The sequence below is a fragment of the Rana temporaria genome, chromosome 2 (assembly GCF_905171775.1).
Source record: "Rana temporaria chromosome 2, aRanTem1.1, whole genome shotgun sequence".
NCBI lineage: Eukaryota > Metazoa > Chordata > Amphibia > Anura > Ranidae > Rana > Rana temporaria.
This window is the reverse complement of record NC_053490.1, coordinates 376,735,713-376,755,775: the sequence shown is the minus strand read 5'-3', so window position 1 is coordinate 376,755,775 and position 20,063 is coordinate 376,735,713. Positions and strand designations below refer to the sequence as shown.

The window sequence follows — 20,063 nt, the reverse complement described above, 5'->3', positions numbered from 1 at the left end:
CTATTTAAAAAAAAAAAATGTAAACCTTTACAAGCCCTTTAATAGGGTGACCAGACATCCCCGGTTTCAGGGGACAGTCCCCAGATTGAGGACACTGTCCCCTGACCAAGTCTGTCCCCAGTTTTGTACCCGGATTCGATTTGAACAGGGGCTTGGGCAATTTCAAAGACAGTCAGTGCAGAATAAAAAAATTAAAAAATAAATAAATCAGAATTACACCTATTTTTTTCCATTATCTGTTCCCCTTTCTGATGATCATGTGCTGGTCAGAATGAATATTTCTTCAGTTTCGGGTGCATGCCCATTCATCCCTGCTCGCATGTTCTTCTGGCTCACGTCTCAGCCAGCCACCTGCCTGTTTATCTCCTTGGCTTCCCTGGCGGAGTGATCTTCCTCCACACCCCACCCAGTAATAGCTGGGGCCCGGAGAGTAAGACTTGACAGACTGTGAGGAGGCGGGGGTGGGCAGAGAGTCGCTGATTGCCGCCATTACTAGTAAAAAAAAAATATGTCCCCTGATTTCATTTTAAAAATCTGGTCACCTTACCCTTTAACTCTAACCGTCTACCCTAATGAATAATAATAATAAAAAAATAAAAATAAAAGCTGAAAAATCTAGTAACAAATAATGCAACATATTTTGCTCTATTGACTAATAAAAAAAGCTATATAATTAAAAACACACAAAAATACACCAAAATTGTGCATAAAATGTGCAAAAAAAATGCTTTGAAGATGCTACGCTCAGGTGTGAAAGCACCCGTAACATTTGACTTTGGAATGAATGGACATTATCGAACATAAACCACATACACTGGTAAAAAATTCTCGAATGAACATATTACTATCTGCTCCCTCAAAATTTCTCTAGATTGAGGTTGAAAAGAAAAGACGACTGATCCACTAATGATTATAAGAAAAAAAAAAATTCTTAGAACCTTCTTTACTTTTTTTCTTAAAATTACTGAAATTTCCCTCATGTATGGCCAACGTCAGACTTCTCGTGCTACCTCACAATTGTGTGGTGTTATTTCACAAGCAGACACATCTCATTCATTAAAGAGTAAGTGCTCCTCACAGTACAAGGACATACAAGTATTAGAATGGACTGAGCAGTAAACCCTGAGGTACACAGTCTCAGCGTCTAGCACACGTTTCACTATGTCTCTCCCTATCACACACACGGTCCACGAAGCCACCGCTCTACAGCCAGCAACACATTGCCCTCTTGTGTAAACTCTACTGAGATATTAGTGCGGAAGTGAAGCGACCGGTGACGTCATCTTAAAAGGGGCGTATTCTTTGTCGGCGTGCTTCAGGAAAATGGCGGCGCCCTTGTCGCAGGAGTTGGAGAGTTTGCTGAACCCCCAACCGCGATTTTGGGACCCCGAAGATGATGGGGACGAAGGTGAGAGATTCTTTTTAGTTTATTTACACCGGCGACAACATAAGTCTCTCTGGGAGGGAAAGGGTGGCTAGTTGAGGGCAGTCACGTGTGCTGGGTATGCCTAGCAACAGCACTTTTCAGCCAGCGGCAGCGAACATGTGCTGAGGGGACGCTCGTTATTTTCTCTATGTTATGGCTCTACATAGGGTTTCAACCCAGCCATGCTACTAGCTGCTGCGGAGTTCATAATGCAGACAGTCCAGTCCAGTGTTGGCATTAGCAAGTGATGTTATGCCATTAAAGTGGTTGTAAACCTAGTTGCACCATTTGTACCTACAGATAAGCACAAGGCTTACCTGTAGGTACTGTAAATATCTCCCAAACCTGCGCAGTTTGGGAGATATTTACCATATACGCTTGTGCCTATGTTATTGATGCGTGCACACTGAAGAAATGACCCACTCGAGCCGTAACTGACGGCTTCCACTTGCATGCGCAGGAATGGTGTTATTGTGGCTCTGGCCAATCACAGTGCCGGAGCCCGCGAGACATGTTGGCGGTCATAGCCGTGTTAAGTTTGGCAGCAAATTTCCTTGTCAAAAGATTTTATTGGCCCGGATTCTCGTAGCACTTACGCCGCGTAAGTGTTAATGTGCGCCCGAGTATCTATGCGCCGTGCCCATAGAACTAGATACGCATGAAAATATTCTTCCTCCGACCGACGTAACTTTCCTATGCCGTCGTATCCTGGGCGCATATTTACGCTGGCCGCAAGGGGCGCTCCCATTGATTTACGATTCAAATATGCAAATGAGTGAGATACGCCGATTCACGAACGTACTTGCGCCCGGCGCATTAATATATGCGGTTTACGTAAGTCGTACGTCCGGCGTAAAGTTAAGCCTCATAAAGCAGGTGTAAGTCATGTTAAGGTATGGACCAGCCGTCGTATGTTGCGTCGTTTACGTAGTAGTACGTGAATAGGGCTGGGCATAGGTTATGTTCACGTCGTAGGCAGTGATTCGACGTATCTTAGGGAGTATTTCCGACGTGATTCTGAGCATGCGCACTGGGATGCGTCCACGGGACGGCGCCGTTCGTTCGGCCCATCATTTGCATGGGGTCACGGTTCATTTAAATGGATCACGCCCACTTCAACCTACTTTGAATTAGGCCGGCTTACGCCGAAGAATTAACGTTACGCTGGCGCAACGTTGGGAGCAAGTGCTTTGTGAATACTGTGCTCGCCGCTCTGCGCAGCGTCTATTCGATACGCCGGCATAACTATGCGCCGAGGTGCTAGAATCCGGGCCATTGTGTGTACAATCAGGGTTCAAAATTTCAAGTCCTGAGCTACTAGCCAGGCCTCAAAGGTTCCTCGCCACCAGTGCCCCACTCAACCCCTACCATGCCCCGCCCCTAGACACGCCCTCATAAATTATCTCATGAAATGACACTTAAAGCGGAGGTTCACCCTAAAAAAATTATCTACCATCCCATCCAGCATACTTGCGTCACCTACAGTATGCTTTTTTTCCCCGCTGTACTTACCGTTTAATTGTTGATTTTCTTTTTTTCTTCCCGCGTGGAATAGGTGTTCCTATCAAGGGGCGTAGATGATTGACGTGCGGCTACAGCGCGTCACGCTTTCCAAAAATAGCCGACCTAGGACTCGGCTATATACGGCGCCTGCATAGTCAGCTCCTAGTCTGTGCGCAAGCGCCGTATAGCGCCGTGAAGAGCCGAGTCCTAGTCCAGCTATTTTCGGAAAGTGTGACGCGCTGTAGCCGCACGTCAATCATCTTCGCCCCTTCATAGGAACGCCTATTTCCCTGCGGGAAGAAGAAAAGAAAATCAACAATTAAACGGTAAGTACAGCGAAAAAAAAAAAAGCATACTGTAGCTGACGCAAGTATGCTGGTTGGGATGGTAGATAATTTTTTTAGGGTGAACCTCCGCTTTAAATGTTTTATGCAAAACTAAGTTACAAAAATAAATATTAACAACAACTTTATCAGTGCAGCCTCACCTGTGCCCACCATTGCAGCCCCACTGTGCACCAATCATTGCAGCCCCACTGTGCCCGTTGCAGCCCCACTGTGCCCGTTGCAGCCCCACTGTGCCCATTACAGCCCCACTGTGCCCATTACAGCCCTGCTGTAGCCACACTGTGCCCGTTGCAGCCACACTGTGCCCGTTGCAGCCATACTGTGCCCGTTGCAGCCATACTGTGCCCATTGCAGCCATACTGTGCCCATTGCAACCTCGCCTGGGCCGAGGAATGCATTGCTGGAGGAAGAGGAGAGCCGTGGGATAGCACGCTGTTACTGGCACTTACATTATGATTGTCTCCGCTTTGCTGGAAAATGAGTTCTTGCGAGCTGGGCTGCCTGCCTGGGAGAGCACCGCCGGCGGGGTGGATTGTAAGCATGGAGGAAGAGGAGAGCCGTGGGATAGCTGCTCGACTCAGCCCCTGTCTCTGCAGGTCAGGAGGAGGCGGGGCTGTGTGGAGCAGAGCGGAGACATCATGTAAGCGCCGTATTAGCGTGCTATCCAACGGCTCTCCTCTTCCTCCATGTTCACGATCAACCCCGCTGGCGGTGCTCCCCCTCTCCCAGGCAGGCAGCCCAGCTTGCAAGACCTAATTTTCCACTCGCACTTTTGTTTCACTACCCGGCTTCCGGCTTCCGGGTAGCTCCACTCACATTCTCCTGGAACGGATTATGCTTGTAATCCAAGGTACCACTGTATGTTATTATTTATGGTACTGAGGTATGAACATGCTGCATTTTTTAACTTAGTTTTTTAAAATGTCGTTTTTCGGGTTGTAAAAAATGATCGTGTGTGGGCTAAAATGACGTTTTAAACCCCGCGCATGCCCAGAAGCAGACGGAAGTGCTCGTTCTGGTAAAACTACCATTCATAATGAAGTAAGCACATTCATCACGCTGTAACAGACAAAAAAGCGCGAATCGTCTTTTACTAACAAGGAATCGGCTAAAAGCAGCCCAAAGGCGAATAGAACTTCCCCTTCAGAGTGCCGTCGTATGTGTTGTACGTCACCGCGCTTTGTTCATAATTTTTCAAAAACGATGGTGTGTAGGCAACATCGTTTTTAATGATGAAGTTGGAAAAATTTCGTTTTTTGGACATGCTGAAAAACGTCATTTCTTTTTAATGCCGAAAAACGACCGTGTGTACGCGGCATTAGTCTCTTTACTAAAATGCCATTTTAGTTTTAGTAGTATTTTAGTCATCGCAATTGTTTTAATTTTAGTCGATTTAAAATGGTATTAAAGTGGAGGTTCACCCGAAAAGTTAATTTTTAACATTAGATTGAGGCTCATTTTGTGAAGCAGAATCGGGTGTTTTTTTTAAAATCGAAGCCGTACTTACCGTTTTAGAGAGCGATCTTCTCCGCCGCTTCCGGGTATGGTCTTTGGCACTGGGCGTTCCTATTTGATTGACAGTCTTCCGACAGGCTTCCGACGGTTGCATCTATCGCGTCACGATTTTCCGAAAGTAGCCGAACGTCGGTGCGTATAGAGCCGCACCGACGTTCGGCTTCTTTCGGCTACTCGTGACGCGATGTATGCGACCGTCGGATGCCTGTAGGAAGCCTGTCAATCAAATAGGAACGCCCAGTCCCGAAGACCATACACGGAAGCGGCGGAGAAGATCGCTCTCTAAAACGGTAAGTACTGCTTCGATTTTAAAAAAACTACCCGATTCCCCTTCACAAAATGAGTCTCAATCTAAGGCCCCGTACACACGATAGAATCCATCCGCAGATAAATCCCAGCAAATGGGTTTCTGCGGATAGATCCTATGGTGTGTACACGCCAGCGGATCTGTTTCCGCGGAGAAATCTCCTCTGGGATGGATTCCAGCAGATCGGATATTTGCTGTGATGCACCACAAATCCATCTGCTGGAATCCATTCCAACGGATGGATCCGCTCGTCTGTACAGACTTACCGGATCCATTCGTCCAAAGGGATTCCCCGCACGCGTCATAATGATTTGACGCATGCGTGGAATTCCTTATATGACAGCGTCGCGCCCGTCGCCGCGTCATAATCGCGGCGACGGCGCGACACGTCATCGCCAGAGGATTTCCGCGCGGATTTCAATGCGATGGTGTGTACACTCCATCGCATCGAAATCTGCGGAAATCTTTGAGAGGATTTATCCGTGGAAACGGTCCGCTGGACCGTATCTGCGGATAAATCCTCTCGTGTGTATGGGGCCTAAGGTTAAAAAAAATTTCGGGTGAACTCCCGCTTTAAGGTAGTCGACTAAAATGTTTTAGTCGCCAAAATTAACACTGGCCACTGCAACAGTTTCGATCTGAGGTAAGTATACTGTAAAAGTGAGATACCCCTGCGAGGGGGGAGTAATTCTGGTGAGTGCATTACCTAAAGGGGGCACTGTAATAAGTACAAAGGAACACGTTTGAAGAGCACTTGTCACTTTTTTTAAAATTTAATTTTTTTTATATATTTTTTTATATTCTCAATTTATTACTTTTTTTTGCATATGGACTGAATAGCAAGGCATAATTTTTAAGTTTGCAATACTGCATAACAACCAGCACTGTTTTTCATATTACAGAATAACTTGGCACTTTGTACATAATTTACACAATTGCATATCATATCTGTATAGCAGATTTATGTTTACATATAGCATTGGCATATTTTTATTTACTTCTATAGCACTGTTAATTTACGCAGCACTTTACATACTGTGGGGCAAAAAAGTATTTAGTCAGCCACCAATTGTGCAAGTTCTCCCACTTAAAAAGATGAGAGAGGACTGTAATTGTCGTCATATGTACACCTCCACTATGAGAGACAAAATGTGGAAACAAATTCAATTTGGAAAGAATTTATTTGGAAATGATGGTGGAAAATAAGTATTTGGTCTCCTCTACAAACTACCGTAGCAAGATTTATGGCTCTCACAGACCTGTATCTTCTCCTGAGTCTCCTCTGTCCTCCACTCATTACCTGCATTGATGGCACCTGTTTGAACTTGTTATCATTATAAAATATACTTGTCCACAACCTCAAACAGTCGCACTCCAAACTCCACTATGGTGAAGACCAAAGAGCTGTCGAAGGACACCAGAAACACAATTGTAGACCTGCACCAGGCTGGGAAGACTGAATCTGCAATAGGCAAGCAGCTTGGTGTTAAGAAATCAACTGTGGAAGCAATAATTAGAAAATGGAAGACATACAAGACCGCTGATAATCTCCCTCGATCTGGGGCTCCACGCAAGATCTCAACCCATGGGGTCAAACTGATCACAAGAACGGTGAGCAAAAATCCCAGAACCACACGGGGAGACCTAGTGAATGACCTGCAGAGAGCTGGGACCAACGTAACAAAGGCTACCATCAGTAACGCACTATGCCGCCAGGGACTCAGATCCTGCAGTGCCAGATGTGTCCCCCTGCTTAAGCCAGTACATGTCTGGGCCCGTCTGAGGTTTGCTAGTGAGCATTTGGATGATCCAGAAGAGGATTGGGAGAATGTCATATGGTCAGATGAAACCAAAGTAGAACTGTTTGGTAGAAACACAACTCGTCGTGTTTGGAGGAGAGAGAATGCTGAGTTGCAAACAAAGAACACCATGCCTACTGTGAAGCATGGGGGTGGCAACATCATGCTTTGGGGATGTTTCTCTGCAAAGGGAACAGTACATGAAAGAATGAATGGGGCCATGTATCGTGAGATTTTGAGTGCAAACCTCCTCCCATCAGCAAGGGCATTGAAAATGAAACGTGGATGGGTCTTTCAGCATGACAATGATCGCAAACACACCGCCCAGGCAACGAAGGAGTGGCTTCATAAGAAGCATTTCAAGGTCCTGCACTGGCCTAGCCAGTCTCCAGATCTCAACCCCATAGAAAACCTTTGGAGGGAGTTAAAAGTCTGTGTTGCCCAGCAACAGCCCCAAAATATCACTGCTCTAGAGGAGATCTGCATGGAGGAATGGGCCAACATACCAGCAACAGTGTGTGACAACCTTGTGAAGACTTACAGAAAACCTTTGACCTCTGTCATTGCCAACAAAGGATATATAACAAAATATTGAGATGAACTTTTCATATTGACCAAATACTTATTTTCCACCATAATTTGCAAATACATTCTTTCCAAATCAGACAATGTGATTGTTTCCACATGTTGTCTCTCATAGTTGAGGTATACCTATGATGACAATTACAGGCCTCTCTCCTCTTTTTACACGGGAGAACTTGCACAATTGGTGGGGACTAAATACTTTTTTGCCCCACTGTATGTATTGTACATTCACATCAGTCCCTGCCCTCAAGGAACTTAGTCTAAGGTCCCTAACTCACCGTCGTACATATACATACTAGGGCCAATTTAGACAGGATCCAATTAACCTACAAGCATGTCTTTGGAGTGTGGGAGGAAACCGGAGTACCTGGAGTAAACCCACGCAGGCACAGGGAGAGCATGCAAACTCCAGGCAGATAGTGTCATGGTTGGGATTCGAACCAGCGACCCTTTTGCTAGATGAAAGTGCTACCCACTACACCACTGTGCTGCCCATCTCAGACCCTGATTAAGGGGTTGTCACCTGAACACACATCTTTTTGCAGGTAATTGAAAATGTTTTTTTTTTTTAAATTGTGACAGTAGGTTATTTCTACTGTTACACTATGGGGGCACAAACACATATGTCTTTATTTTATTTAAAAAACTTAATTGCTTACACTGTCTCTTTAATTATAAGCATGAGCAGTGACAGGTACTCTTTACTGAGACATCTGGGGCCTATTAGACTCTCCTCTGCCCTTAAAAGCATCTGATCAAACCAGTTTGAAATCGGTTTGATCAGTTATTTTCACTGGCCAGTAAGGGTCTGTTTACATGGGACCGAAAGTGGAAATGACAAAATACTCGTCACTTCCGGTTTCTTAGACCATAGAGATGATCAGGGATGTTCTGGTCATCTCTAGGATAAGCCAGAGGAACGCTGCCTGTAAAAGCAATCCAGCGGCTAATCATCAGCTAGGATTGCTTTTAGATGAAAAAGCATCCCCCGTTTCTAAAAAAAAAAATACTGTGGTTATGGCATACAGCTGCAACCATAACCCCAGGATTAACCACTTTGAAGCCAATCACGTACATGATGATATGGCGTCAAGTGGTTAGACGATCACTTGCCCATTCCTTGGTTATTAGCGCCTTGGTAGTTCATTGAGAACTTCAAGCCGACAGCCGCAATGGCTGGCGGTAGTTGTAGTTCCCCCATTCACAGAACTTTGTGAATGAATGATGCAGACGGTGGGTGGAACCTCGGCTGTGTGTTTTTCCAAATTGTGACAGTGGGTGCAGGGAGATCTCTGACTCGGAGTGGGGGGGAGTACGGTTGTAACATGTTATAGAGGGTGAACCTACCCTTCAAGTATACATTATTTTAGAGGTGCACCGAAATTTCGGCAAGCCGAAACATTATAGCTGAAAATTGTGTTTTCGTCATATTGCAGAAATAAAATGCAGATAATTGCGCAGTAGCGGTGGCCACTCCGCCGGGTGCCACCCATTGTGGGGTTTCTTCCTGGTAGCTCAAGGTCCTGCCCCCCCTCCTCCTCCTCCTTGCAGCACGGCAATTTCCCTGTATCAGGGAGCTGAATTGCCCGGGTCGCAGTAACAATGTTCCACCTCCTGTGATATACAGCAGATTGATCCAATGCCTGGACATTGATTCAGTGTGACAGTATCACAGGAGGTGGGACATTGTTACTGCAGCCGGGTAATTCAAATCCGCTCTGTGACACAGCGGGAGATCAACGTTCTGATCCAGGCACAGGCAGTTTGCATCCCACGGGCACTGGTGAGGGGCTGCGTTGATCTCTTGTATCATGTCTCCTAGAGGTGCACCAAATGGAAATTTTTCTTTTCGTCCATGGACGGACACCGCTCCTTAAATCTTGACAAGTTGGTTATGTTCCCTGTTTACAGGAGAGGACTAGGCAGAAACATGTTGGATAATTAAATACATGTTACATTAACAGAGTTGAACAGCCCCGCCCAGGGGGCGGTCCCTCCAGACATAACCCTCCTCACTGCAGCATGCAGCCTCAGTTTCGTTCTGCCAAGCAAGGAGAGGGACGTATGGCTCCCTTTGGGCCCTGCGCCCTGAGGAGAAATGTTATTTTATTTTACTTTTTCTTGAAGAATCTTCTTTCAACTGTCGGCTGAGAGACAGGCTGGATAATATAGATCCTTGTAGTCTACTCAGTCCGACCAGCAAGCGTGGGCACACCTTTGCAAAAAGACTGGGTCTGCCACGCCATACCCCATGACTCCTGCGGTGGCCGGTGAGCTTTGCTCCGAGGTCCACATATGACTGGGCTGTGGTGTTGTCTCACTCACAGTGGACCCGGCCGACAGCTACCTCCATTGCGGTTGTAGTTCTGTCAGGAATGCGTCAGCGAGTCCTCGCTCGGACAGGTAAGTACAGTCCCTCCCGCTTCGGGGGGTTGGTACGGCTGGGCATTCCTGGGGTTCGGTGGTCCTCTTCTCCTCCCTTCCCTGCTCCTTTCCATTTGCTGCATTGCTAACATTGCCGCTGTCAGGGGGGAGGGGGCCTTCCTGAGGGGACTGTGTTTTCTGGCCTGTGTTTTTTTTTCTTTTTTGTATGGAGCTTTCTTGTGAGGGGCTTTTCCTGTTTAAACACTGCATTTTGCCGCCATTTGGCACACAGGTCCCTGCAGATGCCGCACAGTTACCTCACGGTTCTTTCCTCTCGCACTGTGTGCTGAGAGCGGACGGCAGCGCTGGGCAGTCTCCTCCTGAGGTGAGTCTCCTGGGTACCCCTGATCAGCGCAGCAAGTGGGTGAGAGGCCCTGAATAGGGCTCTAGGAGCTTTTGTTTATTTGTAAGGACAGGTGTGCATATTATACATACACACTATGTAAATTTTATTAATATTTGGAGTCAGTATCTGGGTCCTTCCCCAACATGCTGGTGGTGGCAGCAGGTGTTAGCACCTGGGATTCCCACAGAGGTTTTATTGTTAGTCCTGGACACGTTTGTACCAGGGTGGGGGTGGACTGCGGACGGGCGGTAAAAGAGTGCCCCCTTCCCCCGTTATCCCCTGGGGAATTTTCTGTTATGGAGCCATGGACTGGGTACTGGGGTAGTAAAAAAAAAAAAAAAAGCAGGATAAGGCATTTATGGGTGCGCTTCTCACTGCTGCAAGGGACTCTCTTAAGCTGGATAGTGCAGCTGGGTTTCCGCCGAGGGCTCAGTCTTTTTTGGACCACACAAATCAGACCGCTCTGTGTAGGTTTTTTCCTTCTGTGCCCTTCTTTGATAATTTCTAAGAGGCGGAATGAGAACAGCCGCTGAGGGCTTTTGTAGTACCTCACCGCCGGGCGGTTCAGTGCCCATTTGAGGAGAGCCTTTTCAAAAGATGGGCTTCTTCTCCGGTGGTGGACCCTCCGGGTGTCATGTATAGGTGACCACTTTCCCTATTGTGGGAACCCCCACTTGTATGGATCTGACTGATAGAAGATCCGAAGTACTGACCCGTTTCATGTTTACCATGCTGGGGTCTGACTTACGGCCTATTGTGGCCACTACTCTGGGGTCTCAGTCGGCGCTGACGCCATTTTATGGGAAGTTTTTCAATTGCATTGAAAACTCTCATTGGCGGCCATTTTGTCGTAGCCGCGCTATGGCGCAGCTTACCTTGTGGTCGGCCATTTTCCTGTGGCCGCGTTCTGAACGCTCGGTGGCCATCTTGGAATAGTCCTGACCCCTAGTGCTGTATACAACTCACAGAGTGAGCATTTTGCACCAGACAGTGGAGGAGCACCGACTCTCTCCCAAAGTTATTAGGCTAGAGGACCAGCTGGTCCAGGGCCTCATATAGGTCTGTGATGCTTCATTGAATGCTGCACCCTTGTTATCCAGGGCTTCTGTTTCAGAATGGTTTTATGCACACGGAGGTGTAGTGGTTAACTCCATTACTTGGCAGCAAGAGAGTCATTGGTTTGAATCCGGAAACTGACGCCAATCTGCCTGGAGCTTGCATTGTCGCTCCCTGTGTCTGCGTGGGTTCCTCCGGGTACTCCGGTTTCCTCCAAAGGCATGTGCGCATACACCTACATAATATACATACACCCTATGTGTGTGTATTATTTAGGGGCAACCCTCCCAGGCTGTCAAAGGCCCAGCTGGGGGACTAATCCGTCCCTGGGTGCGTAAGCCGATCATGCCGGCACCCAAATCCTGCCAATGTATGTAGCCTTCCCTCCCTGTCTCTAGGTTGGGAGGGGCGGCTTGCAAGTTCACAATTCAGTGAAACCTCCCTGCTCTCTGACCAGTGGGTCTGCAAGGTGGTCTCTTCGGAGTACTAGATAGGGTTTCCTCCTATCCACAGAACAAAGTTCTTTCCTCGTATCCACAGAACAAAGTTATTTCCTCGTGTCTTCCTCCTCCGGCCCGTCCGTCTGCCTTGGGCAGTGTGGGACTTGCTAAGCTGCGGGGTAATTTTACCTTTCCTGCAGGACGAGAGGTTTGGGGTTTTCTTTGGGCCTCGGGCCCTAAATACCTTTTGTGAACGTCTGGTAGTTCCGCATGGAATCCATTCGTTCGGTGGTAGCTGCGCTTCATCCGGGGGACGTCCTGGCGTCCTCGGACATCAGGGACGCATACATGCATGTCCCGTTTTGCGCATGTCACAGTGTTTTTTTTTTTCTGTGCTTCGTGGTGAGAGAGGGTCTCTGCCAGCCTGTGGCCCTCCCTTTTGATCTGGCGTCAGCACCATGGGTTTTCAGATGGGAGCTCGCACTTATCCTAACTTTGTTGGGACAGCGAGACTTTGCCTCATTGGCTACTTGGATGACTTTCTTCTGACAGCAGCTTCTGTCTCCAACCTAGTGGATGTGTTATTCCCATTCAGACCCTCCGAAGATTCGGGTGGGTGTTAAACATTTTGACCAGAAGGTGTAGCTCAGTGGCAACAAGCCTGCCCTCCATGTGTGCGACCCAGGGTTCAAATCCTGGGCATGCTAGGTTCCGACTCAGTGTTGGAGTATCTAGGGTTGATCCGGACTCCTCGGTGGCGAAGGTCCTTCTTCCCCTGGAGAAATTGCAGACTCTTCAGTCTGCGGTGAAGGTATTGGCATCACGCAATCTGTCTTCTCTCCGGGCGCCTGCTGGTCTGGGTCCTGTGGGTAGCCTACTTCGAGGTGGTACTGTATGCCCAGTTCCACACTCAGGTTTTCCACGGAAAATACTGACCAGGTGGTAAAAATCTCTTGTCTCTGAAATCATCAGATTCCGGTGTGCCACCTAGTCAGTCTCTCTGAGTTGGTGACGGAGATCCCCCTGACTCTTCGGTCCGGGAAGTTGTTTCTTCCTTCCAGTGGTCGGTGTTTACGACGGATGCCAGCCTCACGGGTTGTGAACCTGGGGGGTCCAGTCGGCCCTAAGTCGCTGGACTTGCGTAGACCCACGGCCACACCTACCTGAATGTGCCCGCTTTTGTTTGGTCTCAGTAGCTACCCAGGGTTGGGCCTGGCTAGTGCCTGGGTGGGAGACCGCCTGAGAATACCAGGTGCTGTCTACCGTTCATTGTCCTACTATTTTAGGCGACCAGGCTATGCTTCTCCTCGTGGTCGAGGAGGTTGCAAGGTCGTCCGATCTGGTTTCAGCCGGACAACGCCACAGCCATATACCGGCAGGCGGACTACTAGAGTCGCCAGATGCTGGACCGGGGCGACTGGTCTTTGTGCTTGGGGTTTTTTGGCTCCCTTGCAGGGGCCAGGTCTAGTGATCTGTTACAGACGCGTAAGTCGCGCTGGTGGCCCTGTATCGGCGACTTTTTGCCGTTCCTCCATTGTAGTTGCTTCCTCGGCTGCTCCACAGAGTGGAGCCTGAGGAGATCCCGATGATTCTAATCGCTCCAGATTGACCTCAGCGTCCTTGGTACGCCAATATCGGGCACCTGGTAGCGGAGGTACCCTGGCGGTTGCCAGGGCGTGAGGTCCCTCTGTCTCGAGGTCCTATACTTCCTCCTGTTGTACAGTCACTGACTTGCTCAACATGGCTATTGGAAGCCAGACTTTAAGTGACCAGGGTCTGTCCGACTCGGTCATCTCAACAATGCTGAGGGCACGGTAGTCTTCTTCCAGAGGATCTACAGTCTCACCCGGCAGGCCTACATCTCTTGGTGCGAAGGGATGGAGTGACGTACTCGGTGTCCAGGGTCCTGCTGTTTTTAACAGCGGATCTAAAAATTTGCTTTTTGCAGCCCGTTCCCTGGTGGGTCCCTTTTTGTGTGCAGGGGGTTTGTTACATACTTTACCCTCTTGGCCCATCTCTTCCCCCCCATGAGTTTTGACTCTGGTGCTCTCGGTTCTTCAGGAAGGAACCTTCCTTTTGGAAACATCAGAGAGATTTTCTCTTGACACTATCTCAGAAGGTGGCCCCTTTAGTGGCCTTTACCTCTGTTAGAGGGGTTTCTGAGTTGGCGGTCTTGTCTTGCAAGCCGCCATGCTTGATCCTCCATATTGATTAGGTGGTTTCGGCCTTTCGCCGCAATAAGGACATTGTTCTTCCATCCTTCTGTCCTCGGCCGGCGCATCCTACGGAGGTTGTCTTTCATACTTTAGGCGTGGTACGCGCTTTGCTGGTGTACCAGCCTGCTACGTATCCGTTTCAGAGTTCTGACTGTCTATGCTCTTAAGGGGCGGGCCCCCCTTTCCGGTCACGGCACTTTCGACTAGGGCAATTGGTGCTTCCTGTTTTTTTTCCCGACATCATACGTCGGTCTCGCAGGTGTGCGAGGCGGCAACTTTCTCGTCCGTTCATGCTTTTTCCAGAATTTACATGGTTGCTGTGAGTGCATCTTCTGATGCTTTTTTCGGCCGCTAGTTTTTGCAGGCGGCTGTTTAAAGTTGCACCTCCTTCGTTGAGGAGCTCTGTTTGTTTTGGGGTGAAGTTAAAATTGGTTTTACTGATATATTTCCCACCCCTCGTTTTTTACACTACTTTCGGACGTCCCACTTGTCAAGATTTAAGGAGCTGTGTCCGTCCATAGACGATAAGAGAAAATAGGATTTTTTGTACTCGCCGTAAAATCATTTTCTCTGAGTCCATGGACGGACACAGCACCCACCCCTCCTTTTTTAGGTTTGTACTGCTCGTTACGAACTAAGGCTGCATGCTGCAGTGAGGAGGGTTATGTCTGGAGGGACCGCCCCCTGGGCGGGGCTGTTCAACTCTGTTAATGTAACATGTATTTTATTATCCAACATGTTTCTGCCTAGTCCTCTCCTGTAAACAGGGAACATAACTCATTTGTCAAGATTTAAGGAGCTGTGTCCGTCCATGGACTCAGAGAAAAGGATTTTACGGTGAGTACAAAAAATCCTATTTTTGCTAATACTATTAGCAGTGTGTTTTTAAGTAAGAGATTGCAGACATGATGCAAGAGATGGTCAGAGACTGCATTTTTCTTAAGCTTTTCTTGCACTAAAGGTGCCAATAATGACCAACAATAAATTCATGTTAATTTAAATGGATAATATTAAAAGTTGAATATATTACAATTTTATATATAAATATTTTTTTAAAACTGGCATCCAGCATTTTCTGTTTCGGCACCAAAATTTCCATTCAGTTATCCTTAAAGTATACCAAAGGCAAAACTTATTTTTTATTTATTTTTTTAGATTTGATATATTGGTAAGGGGTTGGAACCAATGATTTAAAAAAAAAAAAATCAAAATATTTTTATATATATATGTGTGTGTGTGTGTGTGTGTGTGTGTGTGTGTTTTTTTAAATCAAATTGTGGCATAAAAACTATTGAAAAATCGTTTTCTAATTAAAATATATTAATCGTTCGTTAACTAAGCTCCATTTCATGCTGAATAATGTAGCATGAGGCTGTATATTCTGCAATATTTACATTTTTGCTAAACTCATTCAATGAATGCAAGCTGTGATAACATGCACTGCATTGTGTGATATTCACACAATTTTACCATAGCCATGAGCTACAACGAAGTTTAGGAATATTCCTTTATGCTATTTTTTTGCAAAACTATGTACACTACAAACTGATTGAATCAGTTCCGATATCGCTGTTTAACTGACCTGATCGCCTATTATTCAAAATAGGAAAACTTAATTGTGTTTGCAAATCTTATAGATTCTAACTACCATCAAGAATAAGTCCTTACATTTAAAGAGCACCTGTCATTTCAAAACCATCATGGCAGCGCCTTTTAGTGGGCATCCACTCACCTGCTGCCTCTATGTCCCTCACCTTGTTGTGTCACTGCTGCATCACCAGCTATCCCATTAAAGTGAATGAGACTGTCGATGAATCAACAGCAGGTCAGAGGAGGAGCCGATACGGGACAGAGATGACAGCTGCTCTTTAAAAATTATGATTTAAATCAAGCCTTTTTACTAGTGATTTAAATCAAATCCACCCTGGTTAGAACTAGGGTTAAAAAAAAGTTTGGTCCAAACTTAGGTTCAGATTGAACCTGAAAGGAAGTGGTCACATGAGCACACAATCGGGCGCATCCAGGGCATTCCCTGCCTCAGGCTGGGTTCACACTGGTACGACACGACTGTGGATCTGACTTTGACTTGCGACTTGAAGTCTGACTTCCATCTGATTTCAATGAACTGGCTCTGACTTTGATCCCAACAATACCAGGCCCCTTGAGTCTTGTATGAATCTTTAGGGGAAACCCAACGCCAAATAAAAACGAAAAAAAAAGCAGGGTTTGCCATTCCAAGGGTCTGGTATGAGTTTTAAGGGGAATCCCCACGGCAAAATAAATGTGGGGAGTCCCCCCAAAATCCATACCAGACCCTTATCTGAGCACGCAGCCCAGCAGGTCAGGAAAGTGGGTGGGGATGAGTGGGCCCAGATATCGACCCCCCCCCCCCCCCACCCTATGTGGATGAGTATGGGGTACATTATACCCCTACTTTTTCTCCTAAAAAAAAGTGTCAAAAACCTGTGTGCCGTTTTTTTGTTTTTTTTGACAAAGTAATTTATTAAAGCAGCTCCGGCGTCTGTTTTCCTTCTGATTTTCTTCTCCCTCCGGTGATGTCCTCCATCCTCTAGTTCTTTTCCCTCCGCTGATGAACTCTTCCTCCGGTTATTCTCCTTACGCTGATGTCTTCTTCCGCTGCCGGTTCTCCTCTCTGCTGTCTTCTCCCTCCGGGGTTCTCTCAACGCTCTCTCCCACTGTAATGCTGGGTCCACAATGTGCCATTATTGATATAGCCATGGGTTGTGGCCACCAGGTGATGTCATCCAGAGGCCCTGCCCCTTGTGATGTCGCCTCCCCACCATGCCATAATTTTACTATAGGCTACAGGAGGGAAGTGGTTAAAATAAAGTTAATTTCTACTTTGGCATCTGTGCACCTGTGTGAGGGTGGCACTGATGAGCACTTACTGATGGGCACTGTACTGGCACTTTAGTGGCACTGATGGGGCACTCCTTGACTTTGATGGGGCACTCCTTGCCTCTGATAGGGCACTAATAGGGCACTACCCCACTCTTAGGCAGCCTCACGCTACAGCTTCAGCCTTTTCTCACACGATCGGTGTGAGGAGGGAGAGAACAGGTCATGGCGCGGGTTTGTTGACAGTGTTCGCTCTGTCCAATAGACCAATCACATGGTAAAGGGCCGAATCTGTGACACGGCGGATCCCTAGAACCCGGGAGTGAGACACTCCCGGGTGCGCGTCCCATGGGAGTGCGATTCTGGGAGGATGTCATAGTACGCCCTCCCAGAGTTATTCGACTGCGGTATAGCCATCATTCGGCTATGGCCTGGTCAGCAACTGGTTAATATTTTGTTGAGAATCCTAGTTTACGGGCAATGACTGCCTGAAGTCTGGAACCCATGGACATTATCAAAGACTGTGTTTCTTCCTTTCTGATGCTTTGCCAGGCTGTAACTGCAGCTGTCTTGAGTTGTTCTTTTTTTTGTGGGTCTTTCTGCTTTTTAGTTTTGCCTTCAAGTGAAATGCATGCTCAATTGGGTTGTGTTATTCCACTTTTATTCCTTTAAAAGCTCCTGGGTTGCTTTTGCGGTGTGTTTTGCATCATTGTCCATCTGTCTGACAAAATGTTGAAGACCATACTCACCCCTCTGGTTCTCTCTGTGCTCATTTGGCCACCAATATGGACCGACCCTGGGCTGTGCTCTCAGTTTTTGTGCCTGGCATCCTACTCCTGTGGGTAGCACTAAAACCAAAAGATCAATATCTCTGCTGTGTCCTTCAGTGAACTCTGAGAAGTATTTTACAGCGAGTACAAAGAAAATCCTATTTTTATTGGCTTGGATAAACATTATAATGAATAAAATGTAAATTCATACAAAGGCTAGGGTATGCTTTCCCTTTAATAATACTTTTGTTCATTTATTAAATAATGGTCCACATTTTCCCTAGACAGTGTGATTTGTTGGGGAGACAACATTGTGACCTAATTCTCATGTATCATGGTGTTAGACAGTGTAATATGACAGATCTGCACATGTTGCTGAGATTTGTGACTGCTACAAAGACATGAGCCTGTTGTCCAGAAGCTTCTTGTTAACTAATTATGATTTGGTAGAATTGTCATTTTCCAACATATATTGGTGTCTATGGCGTCAGTTGACTAAGCTGATTTTTATTTATTTTTTACAACTTTGTTGTTATACCTCATACATTTTTTTTCATTGTAACTGTAAGTTCACTTTTATAAATTTGTGTGTTTATATATATATATATATATACAGTGATACCTCGGTTCACGAACGCTTCTGTTCACGAACAACTCGGTTCACGAACAGAAAAGTTCATAGAAATATGCTCCGGTTCACGAACTCCGCCTCGGTTCACGAACAGGAGCCGCGGCCATTTTAATGCTATTTCCAGGCTCTCACATGGTCGTGACTTCCTGTAGGAAGACCGTGGAGAGAAGAAGACACACAGAAAGAAGTACTGTGAGTACTCTGCAAACATTTTAAGTGATGTTTGGATTTTTGGTGTGCTTTTTAGCACATACAGTACTGTACTGTACTATAGTACTGTAAGTGCGGAGCAGCAATGAAGGTGACAAGAACAGCAATGCAGGTGACAATGTGCAAAGTGGAAATGCAAGTGATAATGTGCAAAGTGGAAATGCAAGTGATAATGTGCAAAGTGGAAATGCAAGTGACAATGTGCAAAGTGGAAATGCAAGTGATAATGTGCAAAGTGGAAATGCAAGTGATAATGTGCAAAGTGGAAATGCAAGTGACAATGTGCAAAGTGGAAATGCAAGTGACAATGTGCAAAGTGGAAATGCAAGTGATAATGTGCAAAGTGGAAATGCAAGTGACAATGTGCAAAGTGGAAATGCAGGTGACAAGAATGTGCAGCACAAGCATGGTGGCAAAAAGAAAGTGCAGAGCAGTAGTAAAGGTGACAGCAAGGTTGTGAAGAAAATATACATTACTATACTGTACTAATGTGTATTGTAATTTGTTTCATATTTTTGTGCTTCAAAAACCCCCAAAAAAAGGTCAGCACAGATTAATCGGATTTACATTGAACCCTATGGGAAAATGTGCCTCGGTTCACAACCAATTCGGTTCGCGACCAGAGTCAGTTCACGAATTAAGTTCGTGAACCGAGGTATCACTGTATATATATATATATATATATATAGTGTGTGAATTTATATTTGTTGCATTAAATAGTTATGTAACCATTGCAAACCTTTTGTAATTGTTGTTTGGTACATTTTTGCAAAAAAAAAAAAAAGTCAATTAGAAGGCTAGCAATATTTCAAAGTTAATGTAAATGTAGAGTCTATTGATAAGCATATAACTAATGTCTTTATGTAAATAATTTTGTCTTAGTTTTTTGGTTCTGTGTATAATTGTAACTAAAAATATATCCATGAAGACAGTCATATTTGCTCATTGAATTATGCTTCACAGTACAAGTCGAAGTTGACTCGCCATGCACTAACTGCATGATGATTTCTTTGCTTATACTGCCCCACCCTCTATCTCAAATTGTTGTATTCTACCCGTATAAAATAAAAAAAAGAACCTGGGGAAAAATGTTAACCCTAACACTATAATACAAATTATAGCAGTTTACCTCAACACTTACCTTATCTGCTGCCACTTACCATATTTTTCGCACCATAAGACGCACCTAGGCTTTAGAGGAGGAAAAACAAGAAAACAAGAAAAAAATATATATAAAATATATAAATATGAACCAAATGGTGTACTAAAATATTTTCCAGTGCCCATAGGAATTGCAGCGTGACCATTGCCCATAGGAATTGCAGCGTGACCATTGCCCATAGGAAATGCAGCGTGACCATTGCCCATAGGAAATGCAGCGTGACCATTGCCCATAGGAAATGCAGCGTGACCATTGCTACAAACGCAGCCTTACCTGATGTTATCACTTCCGCCTTCCTCTGTCTCAGGAACCAGCCGGAAGATCACCTGGCACCCACAGGGGATTTGGAAGTCTGTCATCCGCTCTCCTGCCTCTCTTCCGGTGGTGGCGGCAGGGGGCAGTGCCAGCGGTGGCAGGGGGCGGTGCCTGTCATCTATTTGCACCATAAGACACAGGGACATTTTCCC

The 20,063-nt window shown here is 46.2% G+C and overlaps 1 protein-coding gene across 1 annotated transcript in view; it reads left to right on the top strand.

The window, feature by feature from the left end:
- The first annotated feature begins 1,266 nt into the window (after positions 1-1,266).
- AATF (apoptosis antagonizing transcription factor) overlaps positions 1,267-20,063 on the top strand; it is a 201,177-nt gene continuing 182,380 nt past the window's right edge. The window contains exon 1 of the mRNA XM_040337825.1: positions 1,267-1,408. Within this exon, the coding sequence (XP_040193759.1) occupies positions 1,324-1,408 (85 nt within the window). The 5' untranslated portion in view covers positions 1,267-1,323. The remainder of the gene's footprint in view (positions 1,409-20,063) is intronic.